At 47.3% G+C, this 22,938-nt stretch overlaps 1 protein-coding gene across 1 annotated transcript in view; it reads right to left on the reverse strand.

The window, feature by feature from the left end:
- Positions 1-11,144: 11,144 nt before the first annotated feature.
- Positions 11,145-22,938, reverse strand: part of SMC1A (structural maintenance of chromosomes 1A) — a 38,544-nt gene continuing 26,750 nt past the window's right edge. The window contains exons 20-25 of the mRNA XM_051827118.3: positions 16,240-16,396; positions 15,641-15,795; positions 15,364-15,515; positions 14,166-14,235; positions 13,766-13,876; positions 11,145-13,354 (exon numbers count right to left, since the gene is read on the reverse strand). Coding sequence (XP_051683078.1) covers positions 13,271-13,354; positions 13,766-13,876; positions 14,166-14,235; positions 15,364-15,515; positions 15,641-15,795; positions 16,240-16,396 — 729 coding nt within the window. The 3' untranslated portion in view covers positions 11,145-13,270. The remainder of the gene's footprint in view (positions 13,355-13,765; positions 13,877-14,165; positions 14,236-15,363; positions 15,516-15,640; positions 15,796-16,239; positions 16,397-22,938) is intronic.

The raw sequence follows: 22,938 nt of genomic DNA on the forward strand, positions 1-22,938 counted from the left end.
AGACCTCTCTGCCTCTCCTCTCTGTGTAACTCTGACTTTCAAGTAAAATAAATAAATCTTTAAAAAAAAAAAAAGAACAGAATGCAAATATTATTAACCTTAATAATGTAAAGGTACAGATGACAGAAGAGATTGAGTATAAGTCTATTAGTTAAAGGTATAAAGCTAAAGAATAGGGGCCAGTGCTGTGGGATAGTGGGCTAAGCGACCACTTGCAGTGCCGGCATCCCATATGGGCCCGGGTTCGAGTCCTGGCTGCTCCACTTCTGATCCAGCTCTCTGCTAATGGCCTGAGAAATCAGTAGAAGATGGCTCAAGTGCTTGGGCCCCTGAAGCCACATGGGAGACATGGAAGCAGCTCCTGGCTCCTGGCTTCAGACCAGCCCATCTCCAGCCATTACAACCATTTGGGGAGTGAACCAGTGGATGGAAGACTTTTTTCTCTGTCTCTGTCTCTCTCTCTCTCTCTCTGTAACTCTGTACCTCTCAAATAAATTTTTAAAAAAATAATAGAAGATAAAATAATTAGTGACATGGCTATATTGGGGGCATGGAAGGAAGGAGGGCAGTTTGGCAGCATAAATAACAAGAAGCCAATGGAAAATGAGTAAAATTGAAAAATAAGTTGATAAATAGAAAAACCCACATATTATTTAAGGATATGAAGACAATAACCAGAAAAGTGAAAAACAATTACAAGTAGACTAATATACTTCCAGGTTAAGAGGAAAGACCATGTGTTTATCTTCACCCTCCTCCAGAGGTCCTGCTAAAAAGGTCATAAATGAATTTAAAAGCAGGGGTGGGGGGGTAAAAACAATGAAGACGAGAATGGGAGCAGGTCCATCATGCAAAGGAGGATTTCTACAAGCTTCTGGAAGATAGGAAGTAAATGGACGAATGGTGATTGCTGAAGTATGGTGGAAGAAGCCACAGCCTGGGGGTGTGCATGGAGGTGATGCCTCTGAGGAAGGGGTTGGTCTTTCTGCAGAAGCCTGGAGTGTCTTGGGTCTGTCAAATGCCAGACGACGAAGGGTGGGAGTGAGACACGGGGCTAAGAACAGGGAGTTTAATTGGAAGGCTGTACACCAAGCCCTCAACCACCCCCTTGTGCACAGTTCACAGCAGCCTGGCGATCTGTCTGTTAGATAAAAACCAGGCTGTTCTTTGCCAAGGAACTCAAACCATCTCAGAGAAGAGAGCTTGGCACTGCGGCCTTCAGGCCCTCTGCAGTCTAACAGTCAGTTCTCCAGTCACAGTAAAGGGACGTTAACTGTTGCCCAGCCCTTCCCCCATGCATACGGAACTTCCAATCAGATTTTTATTGCTACATTCTTAAATACCAGCAACCAATTGCAGATCACCAGGCATTAGAGAAAAGATTGTAACATGAAAGAAAAAGACCAAAATAAGCAAACAAGGAAGGGGGCATTCCAAATGAAATACACATGTCAAATAAAAGGAAATATAAAAATACTTCTGTTATTCTCAAAGAGATTCAAGGTAACTGCATCCATAAAACCAGAACAGGATGCTTTAAGAAAGGAAAAGAGAATATGAATGAATACTTGGAAGTTTAAAATGCAATACAGGGGCTGGCGCCATGGCGCAGTAGGTTAATCCTCTGCCTGCGGCGCCGCCATCCCATATGGGCACTGGTTCTAGTCCCAGCTGCTCCACTTCCAATCCAGCTCTCTGTTGTGGCCCAGGAGGGCAGTGGGAGATGACCCAAGTCCTTGGGCCACTGAATCCATATGGGAGACTGGGAAGCAGCACCTGGCTCCTGGCTTTGGATTGGTGCAGCTCCGGCCATTGTGGCCAATTGGGGAGTGAACCAGTGGATGGAAGACCTCTCTCTCTGTCTCTAACTCTCACTGTCTGTAACTCTACCTCTCAATAAATAAATAAAATCTTAAAAAAATTCAATAGAAAGGTTGAAAAGATAAATAAAAGTTAAATTTTCTCCTGGAGAGTAACTACACACAAAAGGAAGAGAGAGAATTAGCTAGGAAGAGAGGACAGTTGGAGGGAGGGAGGAAAAGGGGAGACAAAACATGGAAGACAGCAGAGAATATTTATTTATTTATTTTATTTTTTATTTGAAAGAGTAACAGAGAGAGGTAGAGACAGAGAGAGAGAGGTCTCCAATCTGCTGGTTCACTCCCCAAGTGGCTGTAATGGCCGGAGCTGTGCTGATTGGAAGCCAGGAGCCAGGAGCTTTTTCTGGGTCTCCCACATGGGTGCAGGGGCCCAAGGACTTGGGCCATCTTCCACTGCTTTCCCAGGCCATAGCAGAGAGCTGGATCGGAAGAGGAGCAGCCGGGTCTCGAACCGGCGCCCATATGGGATGCTGGCACTTCAAGCCAGGGCTTTAACCCGCTGTGCCACAGCACCGGCCCCAGAGAGAATGTTTTAAAAATTACAAAGGATAGCCGGCGCCGCGGTTCACTAGGCTAATCCTCTACCTTGCGGCGCCGGCACACCAGGTTCTAGTCCTGGTCAGGGTGCCAGATTCTGTCCCGGTTGCCCCTCTTCCAGGCCAGCTCTCTGCTGTGGCCAGGGAGTGCAGTGGAGGATGGCCCAAGTGCTTGGGCCCTGCACCCCATGGGAGACCAGGAGAAGTACCTGGCTCCTGCCATTGGATCAGCGCGGTGTGCCGGCCGCAGCGCGCTGGCCGTGGCGGCCATTGGAGGGTGAACCAACGGCAAAGGAAGACCTTTCTCTCTGTCTCTCTCACTGTCCACTCTGCCTGTCAAAAAATAAAACAATAAAAAAATAGAAAAAAATTACAAAGGATAAATTCAGGAGGCCTAACATCCAATTTTAAAGATTTCCAGGATAGAACCAAGAAAACAGAGAAGAGGAATTATGCCAAAGATAAAATATAGAATCTCAAGCCGGCGCCGTGGCTCACTAGGCTAATCCTCCGCCTTGCGGTGCCAGCACACCAGGTTCTAGTCCCAGTCGGGGTGCCGGATTCTGTCCCGGTTGCCCCTCTTCCAGGCCAGCTCTCTGCTGTGGCCAGGGAGTGCAGTGGAGGATGGCCCAAGTGCTTGGGCCCTGCACCCCATGGGAGACCAGGATGAGTACCTGGCTCCTGCCATCAGATCCGCACGGTGCGCTGGTTGCAGCGCGCCGGCCGCGGCGGCCATTGGAGGGTGAACCAACGGCAAAGGAAGACCTTTCTCTCTGTCTCTCTCTCTCACTGTCCACTCTGCCTATAATATATATATATATATATAATCTCAAAAGTTAAAGAACTTCAAAATGAGGGGCTGTAACAAATCAGCAGGAAGATGAGTGACAAAAGACCCCAAACCTAAACACATTAAAATTTTACAACACCAAAAATGAAACTGTTAAAAAATAACGAGAGTGAGGCCGGCGCCAGGAGTGGGAGTGGATGGAGTAGTACTTTTTCCTATTCTTCCCACGAAGTACACAGAAGATCCTTACACACCTAAAAAGACTTTGAATGGGGGAGAGAAGGTGGTGACACAGTAGTGAGTGCACCTCAGACATCCCAGACTTAGGGCTAGAGAATTTCGCCAGCAGTTCCGTAATAACCACTCTACCGCAGCCCAACAGCACAGAAGAAAATTGTGGTCCCACTCCCACCCCGCCAGCAAGGGTCCAGAGAGAAGTGTAGACTCCTCCGTGAGTGGACACTCTCCCTTCCCTCGAAGGTGGTGTCAGAGAAGGCTGTGTGGGTAGTTGGAACTCTCATGCCCACCCAGCAGTATTGAGGAAATCCTTCCCCTCTGTTATCCATGGAAACTGAGAGGGGAACTTGCTCTTCCATGCTCACTCAGTAGTAATGAGGCAGTGTCCCTTCTTCCACTGCCAGAATGGCAAGCTAAAATAGAATATTTAAATAATATCTAGTGTCTTATTAACACAATACCAAAAATGTCCAGTTTTCGGGGCTGATGTTGTGGTGTAGCCAGTAAAACCACCACCTGTGAAGCTGGCATCCCATATGGGCACTGGTTAGTATCCTAGTGCTTGGCTTGGGCCCCTGCACCCATGAGGGAGACCCAGATGAAGCTCCTGGCTCCTGGCTCCTGGCTTCAGCCTGGCCCAGCCCTGGCTGCTGCAGCCATCTGGGGAGTGAACTAGCAGATGGAAGATCTTTATCTCTGTCTCTCTCTCTGTGTTAACTCCTGACTTTTGAATAAATAAATAAATCTTTTAAAAGACCAAAAATGTCCAGCTTTATTTTCTTTTTTTTTTTTTTTTTGAGATTTTTTATTTATTTATTTGACAGGCAGAGTTAGTGAGAGAGAGAGATAGAGAGAAAGGTCTTCCTTCCGTTGGTTCACTCCCCAGATGGCCACCATGGCTGGCACCACGCTGATCCGAAGCCAGGAGCCAGGTGCCTCCTCCTGATCTCCCATGCGGGTGCAGGGCTCCAAGCACCTGGGCCATCCCCCACTGCCTTCCCGGGACACAGCAGAGAGCTGGACTGGAAGAGGAGCAACTGGGACTAGAACGCGGTGCCCATATGGGATGCCGGCGCTGCAGGCGGGGGATTAACCCAGTGCACCACGGCCCTGGCCCCCAAATGTCCAGTTTTCAATAAAAATCCCTCATTATATCAAGAGCCAAGAAAATCTCAATGTGAATGAGAAAAGACACTCAACAGACACCAATATCAAGGTGAGAAAGAGGTGTTAAAATTATCTGACAAGTTTTTAAGGAGCCATTACAAAAATGTCTCAATAATCAGGAACATGCTTAAAACCAGTGAAAAAGTAGAAACTGTCAGCAAAGAAACAGAAGACTTAAAGAATAAAATGGAAAATTAAGAACGGAAGAATAAAAAATAAAACAAAAACCTCAATGGATGGGCAATAGCAAAATGGAGAGGACCGAGGAAAGAATCAGTTAACCTGGAGACACACAATAGAAATTATGCAGTCTGGGAAACAGAGAAAATAGACTGAGGGGAAAAAGAGAACAGAGCCCCTGGACCTGTGAGAATGTTTTTTAAAAATCTAATATTTATGTTCTTGGGATCCCAAAAAGAGAGGCAAAAAGCAATGGGGGAAATTATCTATAAAGCAATGAGACTCAGATTGATAATGGGATTTCTTATTATTAAAACTGGGTGCTAGAAGAAACTGAAGCAATGACTTCAAAGTTCAGAAGGAAAATGAAGCTGAATCTCAAACTTTATAGTCAAAGGTGAAGGTGGAATAAAAATACTTTCAGACACACAAAGACTCAGGAAGTCTATTTCAAACAAAATATTTTTGAGAAAGTTTCTTGAGGATGTGCTCCATAAAACAATGTCAAAACAGGCAAACAAATAAAACAAAATCTCTAGAAATCAGTAAATAGTGGATATAACCACAGAAAGCAGTAAAGGGAAATCCCAAGATGACAGCTATGCATCAGGCCTTAGACAGCAACTACTCCAGATTTGAAAAGGGAATGATGGACTCCAGAAAGAAAGTCTCCTGTGGGGCAAAAAAGTTGACTTGACAGAATTCCTAATGTAAAGAGACTTTTTAAAGAAAAATTATAGAATACATGATTAAGTAAAATAGTGAAAGAGAAAAAATATCAGAAACTTCAGGAAAAAGAAAAAGCTGATACAAGAGAAAAATAAAAGTACATTGCTTGGCTCTAAAATGAAGAATACTTAGTCATATTAAGAGCTGTTTATTAGTTTTCAATGTTCAGAACCTAACTCCAGCAAACACACACACACAGACACACACACACACAATTCAGTTTATAGGATTTAACGTTTTCAGTTTTGACAATATAAAAGACAAGTGACAGAAATTGGACGATTAACAGTGGGGTACAGGGCTAAAAGATCAGGTCAATAAATACTTTCTCTAGGTCGTGGATCAAGAAATAAAGGAGTTACTTAAATTTTAGAATAAGCTAAATTATACTGAGAAGCAGGAAGGAGTTGAACCTGGTATAAATAATCTAAATCCCCATCTGCATAACAAGACATCAAGGGGTAATGTCTGAAAGTTAAAAAAAATGCCTGTATAGCACATTATTTAGGTATGGAGACAACAATAACAATGGTTGCTAAAGTCAGAGTAGGGGGGAGGCTTTTTGGGGCAGTAGACTCCTACATTTCCTAAGTCCTTCTGTACTGACTTGAGTTTATTGATTTTTCTAAATACTACACATGCATTACTCCCATTTTTAAATGAACATTCGAGAAACAGCAATTTTTAAAAGCTCAAAAAGGCCACTCCTGCCCACAACTCTCCCCCGCCCCCCCCCCCCAAGTTCCCCTGTTCCTCCAGACCTACTATAGCAAAATATAGTCTGGGAAACCATACAATCTCCCTTCCTCTCTCCATGTTCAAATGCAGGCTCTACTGCAAACTGAACTATTTGTTAGGCCAAACATGATATAGCTAGATCACGTCCTTGCTTGTTTTCATGTTTTCCAGGCCTGGAAAACCCTCCCTCCTCATCTCCACCAGTTAGAATCCTTCCTATTCTTTAAGCTCAGTTCGAAGTCCACCTCCTCCAAGTCTTCCTGGTCCCTTGTAGAACATCTTCCCCTCTTCTCAGGAGCTCCCCTAAATCCTCTCATGCTTCTAATTATTACTTCAAGTGCATTGAGGGCAGTGTTTCATGCCCCAAACCTTCTTTCCCAACAGCTGATCATGTCAGTTTCCTTTCTCAAAATCTTGTCCAGCTTCCTGAATTGCTCTACAAGGTCAAAGTAAAGCTTGATTGCATGGCTTTCCCTACTTCTTCCACTACATGGGACAATGCAGAGTCCCCACAAAAATCCACGTGCATTCCTACTCTTCATATTTTTGCTTAGACAGTTCCTTTGCTTGGAAGTTCTTTCCTCCCTTTCCATTTGGCAAACACCAACCCTTCTTTCACAACTCAATTCAAATATTCCCCCCTTCTATAAAGTTTTCCTGAGTACTCCTTCCACGCAGAGAGTATACTCACTTCACTTCATCTAGCCTGCCCTTATATCATTTGGCACTTCGAGTATATGTGTCTGCTTAGTTAGTCTCCAATTAGACTGAATTAATACAGGGTAGAGTATATTATGCCCAGAACCTAGCATAGGGCCTCACACATTGCAGGAATTCAACATATGCTTTCTGAATGAGTGCATGGGAAAATGATGTGCAAGTGAATATATGAATGAACAATTGTAGTAGTAAGTGCTCACTCAAAAGGGTCTTCAAAGTTTATGGAAAATGTGCATTACGACAAAATTGCATGAATTTCAAATTTTTTTTTACATCACCATAAACTTTTTTTTTTGACAGGCAGATTTTAGGGAGAGAAAGAGAGAGAAAGGTCTTCCTTTTCTGTTGGTTCCCCCCTCAAATGGCTGCTATGGCTGGCGCGCTGTGCCGATCCAAAGCCAGGACCCAGGTGCTTCCTCCTGGTCTCCCATGCGGGTGCAGGGCCCAAGCACCTGGGCCATCCTCCACTGCACTCCTGGGCCACAGCAGAGAGCTGGACTGGAAGAAGAGCAACCGGGACAGAATCCGGCGCCCCAACCAGGACTAGAACCCGGGGTGCCGGCACCGCAGGCAGAGGACTAGCCAAGTGAGCCATGGTGCCGGCCATCTACCATAAACTTTTTCATTCATTTCCCACGAACTTTTTGAAGCCTGCTCAAGTTAGCTTGTGACTAAGTCAATGAATGAGAAAAAGCAAGCCACTAACTCAATGAACAAAAAGGCCCAACCCAGGGAGGGCAAGAGAATGTCCTCCCACCACTATGTCTTGCTTGAAACCCACCAGGAAGACCTTCCACCTTGCTCTCCACCCATCTAAGCTGCACAGCATCATGGTCACCTTTTAGATTACAAAGAGCAGAGACATACTCAAGTTAACGATGTGGATTTATTAAAGCAGTCACAAGGAAATAAGCAAGACGAGAACAGCTACACAGGCAGCCTCACGGAAGAACAAAACTTGAAAACAGTTCATGATCCAAAGGCAGCTCTAGAGCCTGGCTTATTTTGTCACCCCCTCCGCGGCAGGCATCTGTTGCTCCCTTCTCTAGTGCTTCCCAAAATGGTGACTCAACTACTTTCTGGCTGTATTTATACTCCTCCTACTGCTACTGACTAACTTCTGCCTCCCTCGTTGCTAGCCCCATGGCTGGTGCTGCCTCACAGCTTCTAGGTCCTCCGCTGGCTCCTGCAGTTTCATGGTGCTTGGGGCTTCAGGTCCTATTACTCCACGGCTTCTGTGTCGTAGCTTCTGCTCGCCTCGTAACGCCTGCTGCCTCTTCAATTGTCGCTGCCCTGCTACCACGGGGTCCTGGTGACCTTGTGGCTCTGGCCGTTTCATGGCTTCTGCTGCCTCGTGGATCTTGTCTACTCAAGCCTTCTGCAGCTTCATGGATCTGTTTTGTCTCACGGTTTCTGTTCCTCACGGCTCCTGTTGCTTCATGGCGTCTGTATCCATTTGGCCACTGCTGCCTTGCCGCTTCATGGCTTCGGCTACGTTGTGGCCCCATGATCACACGATACAAACGTTTCATGAGCTCTGCTGTCTTATGATTTCTGCAGCTTTCTCTTTTGCTGTTGTTTCTGGTTAGCCCACATCCACCATCACTTCTGCCTCATGAACTTTTGATCATTTGCTTCTTCCGAACACCTCATTCGTCCTCCCTGAAAGATCTGATTGTTTCACGCACTCACCGTGTGATATGTGCCCTATGAGGTGGAGTTCCTGCATCAGTCCAGCATAGGCAGCTATGCATCTCAACCTGGCCATTTGTGGCAAGGACTGTGGGGTCACCTTACAGAGGGTGGCAACCTAGGTTAAAGAAACCCTCTGGAAGGGGCTGTAGGCATGGCCAGTTTGCCACGGACTTCCCTAAATGGGTACTGCAATCGGCAAGCATCTTGTTTGGCCTGTCTTGTACAGTATGCCCTTCAAAGCTCACCCAGAACCCCTTTACCCCGACCACTTCTGCCTGTCCTGATCTGCACTGGGATAGATCAAGAGCAAGGCTCTAAGAGGTGATGTGGGAAGGGAACTTAGGTTTCAATTCTGGCTCCAACACTTTCTAGTAGTGAGACACTGGGCAGTTAACTCCCTGAGGACCTCAGGAGAGGGTTGGACAAAGTCCCTAAGTTCCCTTAGGGCATCTCACTGTATGCTATTGTAGGAGAGATGTGAGGCTTACCTGGCAAAGCCCTCAAATCACCTCTTGAGGTAGGAAGGAGGGAGCCGGAGTCCTGGCTTGGAAGAGCCCCACTGCACAGGAGGGGCTTAGGCAATGTTCGTTGAATTGGATGCTTGGCTCAATGACTGGGAGGGGGAGTGGGAAACCACTCAGAACTGCACGGAACAGTCAACGGAACTGAGGGGGCAGCTAGGAGACTCGGACTCGGAGATGGATGAGGAAGACACCACCGGGACAGGGCAGGAGTTCTGGATACTCACGGGTACTCATTGCTGCCTCAGGCACCCTCCACACCACGTCCAGTTCCTCACCTTCCCTTAAGAGCCTACCCCTTGTCACCTCCAATCTATTCCTGCTGCCCTTGCCCTAGGGCAGGCCTCCAGGCCTCCTCACCAGTCTCCACTGCACGTTCTCCCTCACAATGTGTCCATTCGTTCACAAACTTTATTGGGTGCCTGTTTAGTGTGAGGCACTATGCTTTTTGCAGGGGATATACTGGTATCTATCCTGACCTGTTTCTTCATAGGCTGGCTGGCCAGAGCAGGCTTGTTCAACTGACATCTGATACGGGGTTCTCACCCGCCCCTGCCCTGTCTCCAAACAGCTTTAAGGCCCCTCCATTGTCTTCAAGCTGTGGTTGCCAAACTTGCTACACCCTAAAGTCAAGCTCCCAAGGCCCCACTTGACCTCCTGCAACTGCATGTTTTTAAGAGGATGGGCCTAGAATGCCCCACGGCTTTCCCATGTACAGCTGGCCTGGAAATCATACTAGCCCTCAAGGTTAATCTGAACCCCACAGCCAGGGACAGGACCCACCCCGCCTCCCGAATGGCTTTTTTCACTGCTCTTCCTCCATCCCGGGGATTTGGGCTTCAGTATTTCTGCGATTGCCTTGCTGGTCTTCCCACTACTTGGAAATCCCTACTACCAGTCCCTCCAGTCTCAGTTTAGAGATCACTGTCAGAGGTGCCTTCCCTGAATCCCCACCTAAGCTAGATGCCCCTCCTGTGCTGCCGCGAGAGTGCTGATCAGACCTTGTGGTCAGCAGCTATCTCTCAAATTGCCCCCCTAGTTAGACAGTGGATGCCTCAAAGGCAGGATAAGGATCTGACTCGTCCTTTGTGTTCCTGGCGTGCAACACAGCGATTGCCCAGAATCACAGGAGGCAGTGGGCAAGCAGTAAGGAGACCCAGGGTCTAGATTCTGACACTACAGAGTCCTGGTCAGACCACCGCATCTCCCCTACCCCCTCCTCAGGATTGAAGCCCCCGAAGCGCCTCTGTAGCATTTGTGTTCTTGTGGCCCAAGGCCTTAGCCCAAGGCACTTCATGTAATCCTTCAGACCCCGTGAGGTAGGGTTAGTTGTCTGGGTTATTAGCCACACCTACTGAATCAGAGTTCCAATGATGGGGCCCGATCCCCATGTCCCCTGGATGTGGAGGTGGAGCTAGGAACTGCCACTTTTCACTGTAAGCTCTTCTGTGCTATTCTGTTTCATTTTACTCTATACTATTTGGTATCTGTGAACATATTGCTGATTTTTAAAAACAGGGAACAGTTTTGCGAATGACTCTGTACAGCCAAGGTGAATAACCATCTCTATAATGGAGAAAACCCTAGCATGACTGGAGGACTGGGGCTCAAACCCATGCTGTTATCTGGTCATTCAACGTTTCCGGGCCTCAGTTCCCTCAACTGTAAAGTGGGGAGAACAGAAATTGCTATCTATCTTTAAAAAAATAAACTGTGATCTACATGCCAGGAAACTACTCCAAATCTATCTCAGGTACTCTTCCCTGCAGTGCTGCAAGTATGCGTCATCTCCTTTTATAAGGACCCTGGGGCTCAGGTCGGGTCACCTGTCCAAGTCTCCACAGCTATGCTTTGGGCCACGTCTGAGCCCTAAATTAACAGCCTTGGCCAACTTATGGTAGATGTACCACTGCTGGTATGTGACTTCTTTGGTTGAAGACAGACAAATGTATTTCGATAGTTATACCTTTTAATATGTATTAGAAAAATACATACATAGCACATCAAACCTGTGACTTCACAGCTATTACTACTTAGGGTGAAGCGGATGTAGATGACAATCAATGGGAGACCTCAGAACACCTCAAGAAAAAAATACTGAGTAAATACTACAGGAGGGCAATTTGGAAGTTATCTCTGAAAAACAAACATATACATTCCTGACTTCACAATTCCATTACGAGGAATAATTCCCCTCACCCCTTCTCTCTCTCTCTCACACACACACACTCACACACACTTTCACACAGGTATATGGATATTCCTGTGTATTATTTTGTAATAGGAAAAACTAAAAACAGTCTTAATGTCCACCCTAGAGAAATGGATAGTAAAATGCAGTAGGGTCATATGGTGATCCATACAGCAATTACAGAGAAGGGAATGATCTACACTTAGCAACATGCATAGATCTCAAACACATTGTTAGGCAAAGCAAGCAAACTGCAGAACAATTCAATATGCCATACGCATTAAACACAGTATTTCCAACGAACTTATCTATGTAAGAATGTTAAAACAAAGTCTAAATGAAGTATAACAGCAGGGAAGGGACAGGGTGGGGAGGAGCGGGAGGGGGGAGTAGTCGGTAGCTGAATGAGGCTTGTCTTGTCCCTTGTCTGTACAATCTAATTGCTTAAAAGGAGAATGGATTCCTGCATTACTTAGGTAACTGGAACCGATTCAACTTAAACGACAAATATACAGACAAGACCAAAGTCTGATGTGTACAAGCGATAAAGGCTGAAGCCCTCGTGCCAGGCGTTACTGCCACTGCATGGTCCTTCTAGCTCAGGAGGGGAGTCCCTAAGAGGAGTCTCACGTGCGTTAGGCTGGGATGTGGCCCAGGCTACCTCTTCCCTGCTTCCTCACAACCCAGGCTGGAGCCCAGGCACCTGGTTATCATCCATGGCTGAAGCTATAGGTTTACCCCGGCCCTCCACTTACCAGGTAAACCTCATCAGTGCCCTGGAACTCTCCCAGTTACCAGGGCATTTACAACATCTCAGATTGTCCCTAACGGCCAGGATGAGAAACCCTCGGAAGCCCAGGCATGAGAAGGCTTGTATTCTGAGAGGTCGGCACCTAGTGGGCTCCACACAAGGATAAGGCCTCCAGTGAGGAGCTTGACATCGTTAAATCCTATGAGGTAGGTAATATTCTCAGCCTCATTTTACAGATGAGACAAGTGAGGCACAGCAAGGCCAAACGACTTGCCCAGCGTCAAACTGATGAAAAGTGGAACCAGAACCCGTAACTGTTCCCAGAGCCCTTTGTTCTGATCTCAGTGCCTAACTAAAACCCTACCAGTCTGTCAAGGTCCAGCTTAAATGTGACAATTACCAATTACCTGGACGTAACTGTCCTCTTCTCATATTCAAAGCACATAGCAACGTTCAGCTAACCCCAGTAATTCATGAACCCATTGTATCTCCTTACCAGGACAGAGAGCATGCATGGTTCAACTCTCAATTCCAAGCACACAGTCGCACAGAGGGCACTCCATATGTGTTTGACGAACAGACAAGTGAATGAACACACAAGTGAGTGAGTGAGTGAGTGAGGACAGCTTCAGGTGACTGCTGAGGACTCCTAGGAGGCCTGGAGCACCTTTGTCCAGCTCTGGAGTGCTGTCATCCTAAGTGCTCTTGGAGTCAAATTCATCCTAGGCTCCTTCTAAAACAGTCTCCAGTATCTTTTATTTTTCTGCACACACATGCACACAGGTGAACACACATCCACACACACCCACACATAAAGTGGGCAAAATACCCAAGGGACCCATGAGTATGGATGGGGGGGGAGGGTCCGGGCAGGGGAAGACAGACAGATGGTCCTGTTCAGCCCAGCTCAGCTCAGCGCCTCCTTTCAGAGACCAGGATGCTCCCTGTGGCTCATGACTTTTTGCTCCAGACCTAACATCATCTCTGTTCCTCTTCACGCTTGATAGCAGTGCTAAATCCCATGACTACACCAAACAGGGCTAGAAGGTAAGGGAAGGTTGGGAGCCACAAATATCCAAAGACTGGCAGAGGGGCAGTTTAGGGATCCAGACAGGGCAGAGGGCAGAAACTACTGTTACTGCTCATTGGGGTTGGGGTTGGCATCTGGGTACTTGGTGAGGTCGAAGGTCAGGACTTTGCTGATCACACAGTCCCCTTGCTGAAGGAGGAGGGAGAAAAAGAAAAAATAAAATTGTGAGGAGAGAACTGAGAGGGGCCTGGTGCCCTAAGACCAGGGGATCTCAAACCCTCCTCCCTACATACCTGCCCAAAGCCCAGGCAATGGTACTCTCTGGGTGTGAGAGGATGTGCTCGGCCCCACGCACCTTCTCTCCCTGCCTACTACCTCTGCACTCTCCTCCTTTCTCCACACCCTGTCCCCAAATGCAACGGCCCTGCCCAGCTGGGCTGGCTAAGCTTCCAGGGCAGGGCTCCAACAAGCCCAGATGGCCGTTCAGGACCTGGTTCCCTATGCTCCCCCGCCCCCTTGTCCCTCCATCGCAGCCTTCCCTTCCTGCCCTGGGGAGTCAGGTAGGGAGTAGGGCTTGCTCTTGAGCCTGGCCCGCCCTACCTCGGGATAGACTCCAATGAGGCTCTCAGCCTTGGTGTAGAACTCTTCCTTGAGAGAGATGACGATGGCCTGGAAGTTGCAAGTCGACTGCTCCTTGATGTAATTTGCTACCTGTGGGAGGGGCCACCAGGCACTTAGCAGAGCTTAAGCCCTAATGCACCCCTGTGTTTTTCAGTCAGAACCAGTAGGTGTGGTGTGTGGGGTGGTAAGGTGGGGAGGGGGAGGAAGAGAAACAGAGAAGGAAGCTATCAACTACCACAGTGTGTGGAGGACCCTGCGCCCAGCCACCAGGGCACAGAATACAGGCAGCAGGAGCAGGTGGGGCACTCAGGAGTTGGCTCCCTGCAATCCAGCCCCAACCTGGGGTCTCCCTCCCAGGCCCCACTTTCCTTGCACCCACCTTGCCAATGTTGGTGTTATCCAAGGCAGCATCGATCTCATCCAGGACGAAGAAGGGGGCTGGCTTGTAGCTGGGAGGGAACCAGTAGGTGAGCTGACACTGAGGGGGGAGGGGCGGCAAGGCGGGGTGGGACAGCCCCAGGGCCCATCCAACAGGCCAGCTTCCCCCTCCACTTCTTCTGAGACTGAACAACCTAGGCCTCAATGCTGCCTGAGCTGCCAAAGGCCAGTATGTCAACAGAGGCCGCCTCTGCACCCAGCCCTGTGCTCCAGGATCTGGGAGAACATGGATTTTTCAGGAGCTTCTTAGCTGGCTGGGAAAACAAAGCTGTCCGTGGATCTGGCCACACTGACCAAGCTCCCCAGAGGTCCAGCCCAACACACGCCACGCTGTTGTGCCTTCTTGCCACTGCATGTGCTGTACCTGTAAGCCTAAAATGCCTGCTGGTCCCACAGGCAAACTTCTCAGTCTTTACATCTCCTGCTCCAAGTGCTGCCTACCCTTAAAAGCCTTCCCTGGCCTACCCACAGCCTCCCCCAACACTGGGTTAGGTGTTACCTCCTCTGTGCAGCCATGGTACCCATGCTCACTCAGTTTGGGCACTTGGCACGCTGCCTGTTTACATGTCTGGCTTCCACTTAAGACATGTGAGCTCCTCTAGGCCAGAGACCATGTGACTCATCTGTATGCCCAACCCCTCCAGGGGGTCTGACACACAGCAGCACTCAAGAAATGCTCACGGGCTGACGCTGTACACTGAGCACTACGTGCTGGGGGTCAGGCTCAAGTACTACTGGCATTCAGGAGGGGGAGGGCAGGGTATGCCAGAGTGGTCAAAGACGGTGTCCTAAAGGAAAGGGAGGAGAATGCGGAGGTGCGCAGAGGTGGAAGGTGAGGGTAAAGCTAAAGTTGCATGGAAAGGGCTCACTAGCTAGCAACCCTGTAAGCAGAAGCCTGAAGGTGGGACTGAAAACAGGCAAGGGCCAGTGAGGACATGCTGAGGGGGTGAGGGGGGATGGGGAAGACAGGTCCAGGAAGACCAGGGCCAGGGCTGCTGCCGTCAGTAGGGAAATGGGGACGCAATCCAGATCCCACCAGAACATCTTCACCTCTGCAGATCTCTGCAAGCCTTGGGCCCCAGGGCCTCTGGTGGCTTCAGCTGAATCTCTCGGTCAACTGCCTTGGGAGGCAGCCTTACCTGTGGATGGCAAAAAGCAGAGCCAAAGCTGCCACTGTCTTCTCCCCTCCTGACAAGTTGTCCATAGGCCGGAAGCGTTTGCCAGGAGCCACGCAGTTGTAGTTGATGCCATCCAAGTAGGGCTCCTCTGGGTTCTCAGGACCCAGGAATGCCTGGGTCAAGACAGACAGGTTAGGATCCAGACCTGAGCCTGCATGATGGCTTAGAGACAGGAAGCCTGGAGGGGAAGGCCAACTGAAGCTGGGTGGAGTTGGTTAGGTAAGGGGCTCCAACCTACCTGGGCACTGCTGTTGCGGGACAGAGCCTTATAGATCTCATCAATGTTGGTAGCCACAGATTCAAAACAAGCATTGAAGCGGTCAAAGCGCTCCTTCTTGATCTGTTCGAATGCCTGCTTGGCCTTCTTTGCTCGCTTTCGGGCTGCCTCAAACTCTGCCAGAAGGAAAAAGAGAGGACCCCTCAGGGCCTTGGCTCTGCCAGGGCAGAGGACTAAACCCTGGCAAGAATGATCTGCAAATGACGACCCAGAGCAGACACATCCCACAGAGGGAGAGGAATGCCTGAAGAGGGTTATACAGAGAGGACCCCACATGGCTCTGCACCCAGCGTGTCAGCCACCAGATACAACGCAGAAGAAACTGGGGCCTAGAGACATGTAAGTGTGGACCACCACCACCCCTCCCCGGGCCCTACCAGCAACCAGCTGTGTAGCCTTGGGTAAGTTGTTGACCCTGACCTCAGCAGTTTTCCACAGTTTTGGTGGCCCCACCACGTAGGGTTCCTGGAAGTCTTACGTCACGAAGTATGTCAGAGACAGGAGCATGGCTGCAGCCTCCTGCCCTCGCCCTGGGCCCCCCGTACAGGGGCAACTCTTACCATCAGAGGTCTCCTGGAACTTGTCGCGGACACTCTCCAGCTTTTCCATGGCTTTCATGTTGGGGGCAGCAATACGCTGAAGCACACTCTGCTGCTCATTCAGCTTCTGCTGCAGTGTGTTCATCTCCTGTTTGATCTCCTCCTCAGCCTGGGCATCCTGTAAGCCCCAGGACCCACGACATCAGGAAGGGCCTTGCTCCTGTGCCCAGGCCTCCCCACAGAGATGAGGGACCAAATGGGGCTTGGGTGCCTTGCTTCTGGGCAAATTCAGGTTCTTCCCCAAGTCGGCTCTTTCCACCAGATCCTCCTACCCACATAACCATTCCCACCATGGCTGGAAATAACAGGCTGACGCGGCTTTCTCATCTCTAGCCCTTCCCCCCAGGCTCTGCCAACCTCTCTGTGTCTCAGGAGGAGCAGCTGGTGGTGCCCCTCTCTGGCTGTCAGCCCAGGCCAGGAGCCAGCACCATCCCAGGGTGACCTCGAGGCTCCCACACAGGCTGCCCTGGACTCGACTTACAGCATCACAGTGTTTAAGTCAACTCATATTTTCTGCTTTGATCATTAGAGCTGAGCAAATCTCACCTGAATTTGGTTTAAGGTGTTATGGATATTGCAGCAAATGCCTGGGTTTGTGCCTTTCTGCCATTTTTTAGTCAACACTTCTTTAGGGGCAGCCACGGTAGCACAGCAGGTTAAGCTGCTGAGAGGGATGCTTGCATCCCTTACCACCGTGCCTGGTGCTGAGCCCTGGCTACACTGTGCTTCTAATCCAGCTGCTTACTGGTTGAAGCACCTGGAAAAGTAGAGGAAGATGGCGCAAGTGCTTGAGCCCCTGCCACCCACGTGAGACACTCAGATGGAGTTCCAGGCTCCTGGCTTCAGCCTGGTCTACCCATGGTGGTTGTAGATATTTGGGGAATAAACCAGCAGAGGAAAAGATCTATCTCTGTGCCTTTCAAATAAAATGACAAGAATTTTTCAAAAAGGGTAATGAACTTGAAACTTTGCTTCAAAAGCAAAAAACTCAAGAAAGCAACATAGCAGTAGTAGTAACTATATGTATACAGATTCCCATGTACACAAATGTGTTGGGGAGACTTTCTCCTGAGGGAGGCAAGGAAACACACGTACAGAACGATTTCTGAAAGCCAAGCCTTTCTGAAGCTCTCTGTACACCACTGTGGAGCAGTATCCAGGACAGGTTTTTCAGTGAAATATGAAAGGCATACTACAGTATGCTCTTTTATTGAAGAGGGAATATGATTATATTTGTATTTTAAACAACAAAAAGGGATAATCCAAAAACTAATTAAAGGATTACCTACAAAGAGAGATAAAAGGGGTAGAAAGAGAAGTTAAAGGTTCTCTTCAAGTACCTTCTTTTATACATTTGGTTTTAGAACAACATGAAGATGTTATATAACTATAAAACAAAATTAAACCAAGGTCAGTGTTGTTGCACAGCAAAATAATCTGCTGCCTGTGACACTGGCATCCAATACTGAAGTGCTGGTTCCATTCCCAGTCACTTCTTTCTGGTCCAACTTCCTGCTAATGCACCTGGAAAAGTGCTTGGGCTCCAGCTACCCACATGGGAGACCAAGATGGAGTTCCAGGCTCCAGGCTTCGGCCTGGTCCAGCCTTGGCTGTGTAGTCATTTGCTGAGTAAACCAGCTGATGGAAGATATCTCTTTCTGTCTCTCCCTCTGCCTTTCAAAGAAATAAACAAATCTTAAAAAAAAAAATTAAGTGTAGGGGGTAGGGGCTGGTGCTGTGGTGCAGTGGGTTAAAGCCCTGGCCTGCAGCACTAGAATCCCATATGGGCACCGGTTCAAATCCCAGCTGTTCCACTTTTGATCCAGTTCTCTGCTATGGCCTTGGAAAGCAGTAGAAGATGGCCCATGTCCTTGGGCCCCTGCACCCCCATGGAAACCCAGAAGAAGCTCCTGGCTCTGGATCAGCTCAGCTCTAGCTGCTGCAGCCATTTGGGGAGTGAACCAGCAGATGGAAGACCTCTGTCTCTCTCTCTCTGGTTCTACCTCTCTCTGTAACTCTTTCAAATAAATAAAAGAAACAAAAAAAAGTTGGGGCCTGCTCTGTGGGGCAGTGGGTTAAAGTCCCAGCCTGCAGTGCCAGCATCCCACATGGGCACTGGTTTGAGTCCTGGCTGCTCCACTTCTGACCCAGCTCTCTGCTATGGCCTGGGAAAGCAGAAGATGGCCCAACTCCTTGCACCCATGTGGGAGACCCGGAAGAAGTGCCTGGCTTTAGATCAGCTCAACTCCAGCTGTTGCGGCCATTTAGGTAGTAAACTAGCAGATGGAAGACCTCTCTCTCTTTGTCTCTACCTCTCTCTATATAACTGTCTTTCAAATAGATAAATACATCTTTAAAAAATAAAATTAAGTGAAAATGCATGAATTTAGGGGTAAAAATATTGTTGGGGAACAACATATTCGCAAGATGCCAAAACATCACCCCAAAGATTACTTATTAATTAATGTCAAATGCAAAAGTATACACGAAGCATTCAGGAACCTGGCAATTAACATTTTAACAACTCAGCACCACCAACAGTGGGCACTCATGATAGGAAGCACTTCTTGGCAGGTGCAGTACAAGGTACGTGGTGTCTCATGAATGCAGAGCTCTTGCCAAGGAAAAAAACCCACTGATCCCCAGACTACATGTAATTTCTAATTTATAGGAGATAGAAGGGTTGGAAAAATAGGTTAAATGATACATTCTACAAAGAAACTAACAAGTCTCTAATGCGGTACGTTTTCCATGTGAGTTCACATCGACTCTTCAGAAATCAGTACCATCCAAGAAAGTGAAGGGACTCCTTCACATTAACAGAAATTAAAGGGGCAGACATTTGGCCTAGAAGCTACGATGCCGCCTGGGAGGCCTGCATTCTACTTCAGAGTGCCTGGGTCTTAGTCCTTGGGTAGAGTTTCCATGCTGCTCCTGATTCCAGCACACACCCTGGGAGGCACCAGGTGATAGCTCAAGTGACTTAGTCCCTGCCACCCAAACAAGAGACCAAGACTAAGTTCCCAATTCCTGGCTTCAGGCTAGCCCTGTCCTGAGCTACTGCAGGCATGTTGGGAATGAACCAGTGGATGAAAGATATATCTCTCTTCTCTCTCAAATACTTAGAGACAGAAGGGGTGGGTGGGTGGGGGAGACATAAAAAATCCAAAAGCAATTCAATAAATCTTGACTTGATCCTAGTTCCACCAAAGTGTGTAGGGGGGAGGGGGTCTATGAATACTCTTGAAGCATCTAGGAAAATTCAAACATGGATTAAATACTAAATAATATTTATTCTCTTAGGTATAATGTGGAATCGTGGCTATATGAGAACCCCTTGTTCTTAGCATGCTGAAGAATTTAGGGTTGAAGTATCATAAGGTCTATACTTCCTTCAAAAGGCTCAGGGATAGGCATTTGGTACAGTGGTTAAGATGCCACTTAGGAGCCCCGCATCCCATACTGGAGGGCCTGTGTTCGTGTTGCAGCTCTTTTTCTGATTTATTTATTCTAGTGCAGACCCTGGGAGGCAGCAGGTGATGGCTCAAGTGCTTGGGTTCCTGCCACCCACATGGGAGACCTGGATGAAGTGCCAGGCTGGCTTTGCCCTGGCCCAGTCCCTGCTGTTGCAGACATTTGGGGAGTTCAATTGGAGGATGGAAGAAGATCTCTCCCTTTCTGTTCCCCTGTCTTTTGACTTAAAAAAAAGTGAATGTAGTAGAGAGTGGAGAGAGAAGAACTAGAGATAAGAATCTCAATGTGGTAAAATATTCATTGATGAAAATAAGGTGAAAGGTGTATGGGTGTTCACTGTTGTTTCAACTATGCTATAGATTTAGAATATTTTAATATTATAAGTTGGGAAAAGAACAAGTCAAAATGCTAACATGAACAATCCCTAAAAATTTGAAAACAAAGTAAAAGAAATCTATATATTAAGTTGGTTGAACATTCAAAGAATTCTTTCAAATTACTTTAAAACACAGGAAAAAGACTATACATGCTCAATGAGCATTTAGCTTATGATAAAAAGAACATCAAGGAAATTTTGAAGCTATTTAAAACTGCACTTAATAATCAAACTGATACTAATAATATCTTAATGTGATTTTCAAACTATTATATACAGGATAGGATAAAGTAAATAGGTTACTATGTTAGTGTTGCTAGGAACCGAGATTTTCAGCAAGAATCACTGGAGACTCAAACACAAAATCAATGTTAAGCTGTGAACGGTACGATTTCAATTGAAAGTATCAATGTGAACTCATTATGACACATTTTTCCTTCAAAATAAAAAAATGTATTTCGTAGCCCAAGCTACTGAAAAGTTCTAGAAGCACTGACCAACCCCCAACAGTCATGATCACTCCATTATCTAGATGGCAGTTGCTAAATTATAGCATTTCCCACTAAAAGAAGTCAGCTTCTCAGAGAAATGGCTGATTCCGGGTCTAGGGTGGGAAATGTCGAAGATGAGCCCAGACATATCAGAAAGCAAGGAGGATATTAAAGACTACAAGGTTGTGTCAAAATGACTCACAAGTCAAAGATGGGATAAGTGAGCACTAAGAGGGCTAATAACCACAACAGACTCAAACACATCAAAGGAAAATAACACGGTGAATAAATCTTGAGAATGCCAAGGAACCAACTCATCATTTTGTAAACTGACGAATAAAGGGAAACAATCAAGCAGATACGTTTCCTATACAAACTGTATCGCAGAGTAACGGACGAAATGATAGCAATTCTCTCTCTACAGTATTCCAGCCAACAAAGAAATGACAGAACAAGATCATTGTTTGGCAGTCCTCAACGGATTAATGGAGCTGGGTAATGATCATCACAGCCGGGAACCACAAAGTCCTGCACCCAGATGTTATGTGTTTCCTAATGGAAGCAACTACATTACCTGTGAATAACCACACCCACAACAAACAAGTCAACCCCAAAGACTAGCATCTAATCAGGCCTCTACATTGGTGCTGTCCAATACCATCCCTGCTAGCCACATGAGGCTCTGGGCACATGAAATGGGGTAAGGGCGACTGAGGAACGAAAGTTTTAATTTTACGGGATTTTAAGTTCATTTACATTGAAAAACTGATCCTTAATTCAGTTACTGGAAAACTTTTTAAGCATATTTGGAACAACTTGGGTATATGGGTCTCCTTTCTCAACTGTAAATTTTAGGAAATCTAAGTATAGATCAAGTATTTCTGAGGAAAGTTTAGCATCTAAACTAAGATGTTCTGGATTTGAATACAGGATTAGGAAGACTTAGTACAATAAAAGATCATCAAATATCAATAATTTTATATTGTTCACACATTGAAATGACATTCTTGGACACACTAGGCTAAACATAAAATATAATATTAGAATTAGGAGCATGGGGCCGGCGCTGTGGCGTAGCGGGTAAAGCCACCGCCTGCAGTGCTGGCATCATATATGGGCGCCAGTTAGAATCCTGGCTGCTCCACTTCTGATCCAGCTCTCTGCTACGGCCTGGGAAAGCAGTGGAGGATGGCCCAAGTCCTCAGGCCCCTGCACCCGTGTGGGAGACCTGGAAGAAGCTCCTGGCTCCTGGCTTTGGATCGGCGCAGCTCCAACTGTTGCAGCCAATTGGGGAGTGAACCAGCAGATGAAAGATACCTCTTTCTCTCTCTCTCCTTCTCTGTGTAACTGACTTTCAAATAAGTAAATAAATATTAAAAACAAAAAAGAATTAGGAGTGGCCATCTGGCAAAGCAGTTAAGACATTGCTTGAGATGTCTACATCCCATTATCAGAGGGCCTGGGTTTGATTCCTGGCTCTGTTTCTGATTCCAGCTTCCTGTTAATGTACTTCCTGGAAGTAGCAGGTGATGGCTTGAGTACTTGGGTCTCTGTCACCCATGTGGGAGACCTGGATTGAGTTCTGGACTCCCGGCTTCAGCTGGCCCAGTCCTGACTGATGTGGGCATTTGGAGAGTGGACTCATGGATGGATGATTTATGTCTTTCTCTGTCTCTTTCAAATAAATAATTATTTTAAAAGCACTGGCTATAGCAAAGCAAATACCCCAGTTGAAAAATACTAATTTCACCTTTTCCATTTTACTTTAAAAAATGTGGCTACTAGAAAATTAAAAATTACACAAACTGATCTTTACCTAACTACTCACTTATAGGAATGACAGAAAGTAGAAATATTTGTCTTGTTTCAGGAGGACTTCACTTCTGAAATGTTCGCTGTGGCCAGGGAGTGCAGTGGAGGACAGCCCAGGTTCTTGGGCCCTGTACCCCATGGGAGACCAGGAGAAGTACCTGGCTCCTGTCATTGGATCAGCGCAGTGTGCTGGCTGCAGCGCGCCGGCCGCGGCGGCCATTGGAGGGTGAACCAACGGCAAAGGAAGACCTTTCACTCTCTTTCTCTCTCTCTCACTGTCCACTCTGCCTGTCCAAAAAAAAAAAAAAAAAAAAAAAAGCCAGGGCTGGGCCAGGTTGAAGGTAGGAGCCAGAAACTCAATCCAGGTCTCCTCCATGGGTGGCATGGATCCAATTACTTGAGTGATCACCTGCCATCTCCCAGGGTGTACATTAACAGGAAAGCTAGATTTGAAAGTGGAGCCAAGACTCAAGCCCAGGCACTCTGATATGGAAATGTGCGTGTCCC

This window comes from Oryctolagus cuniculus, chromosome X (genome assembly GCF_051225735.1).
Source record: "Oryctolagus cuniculus isolate XC-2025 breed Fujian yellow rabbit chromosome X, ASM5122573v1, whole genome shotgun sequence".
Taxonomy (NCBI): Eukaryota; Metazoa; Chordata; class Mammalia; order Lagomorpha; family Leporidae; genus Oryctolagus; species Oryctolagus cuniculus.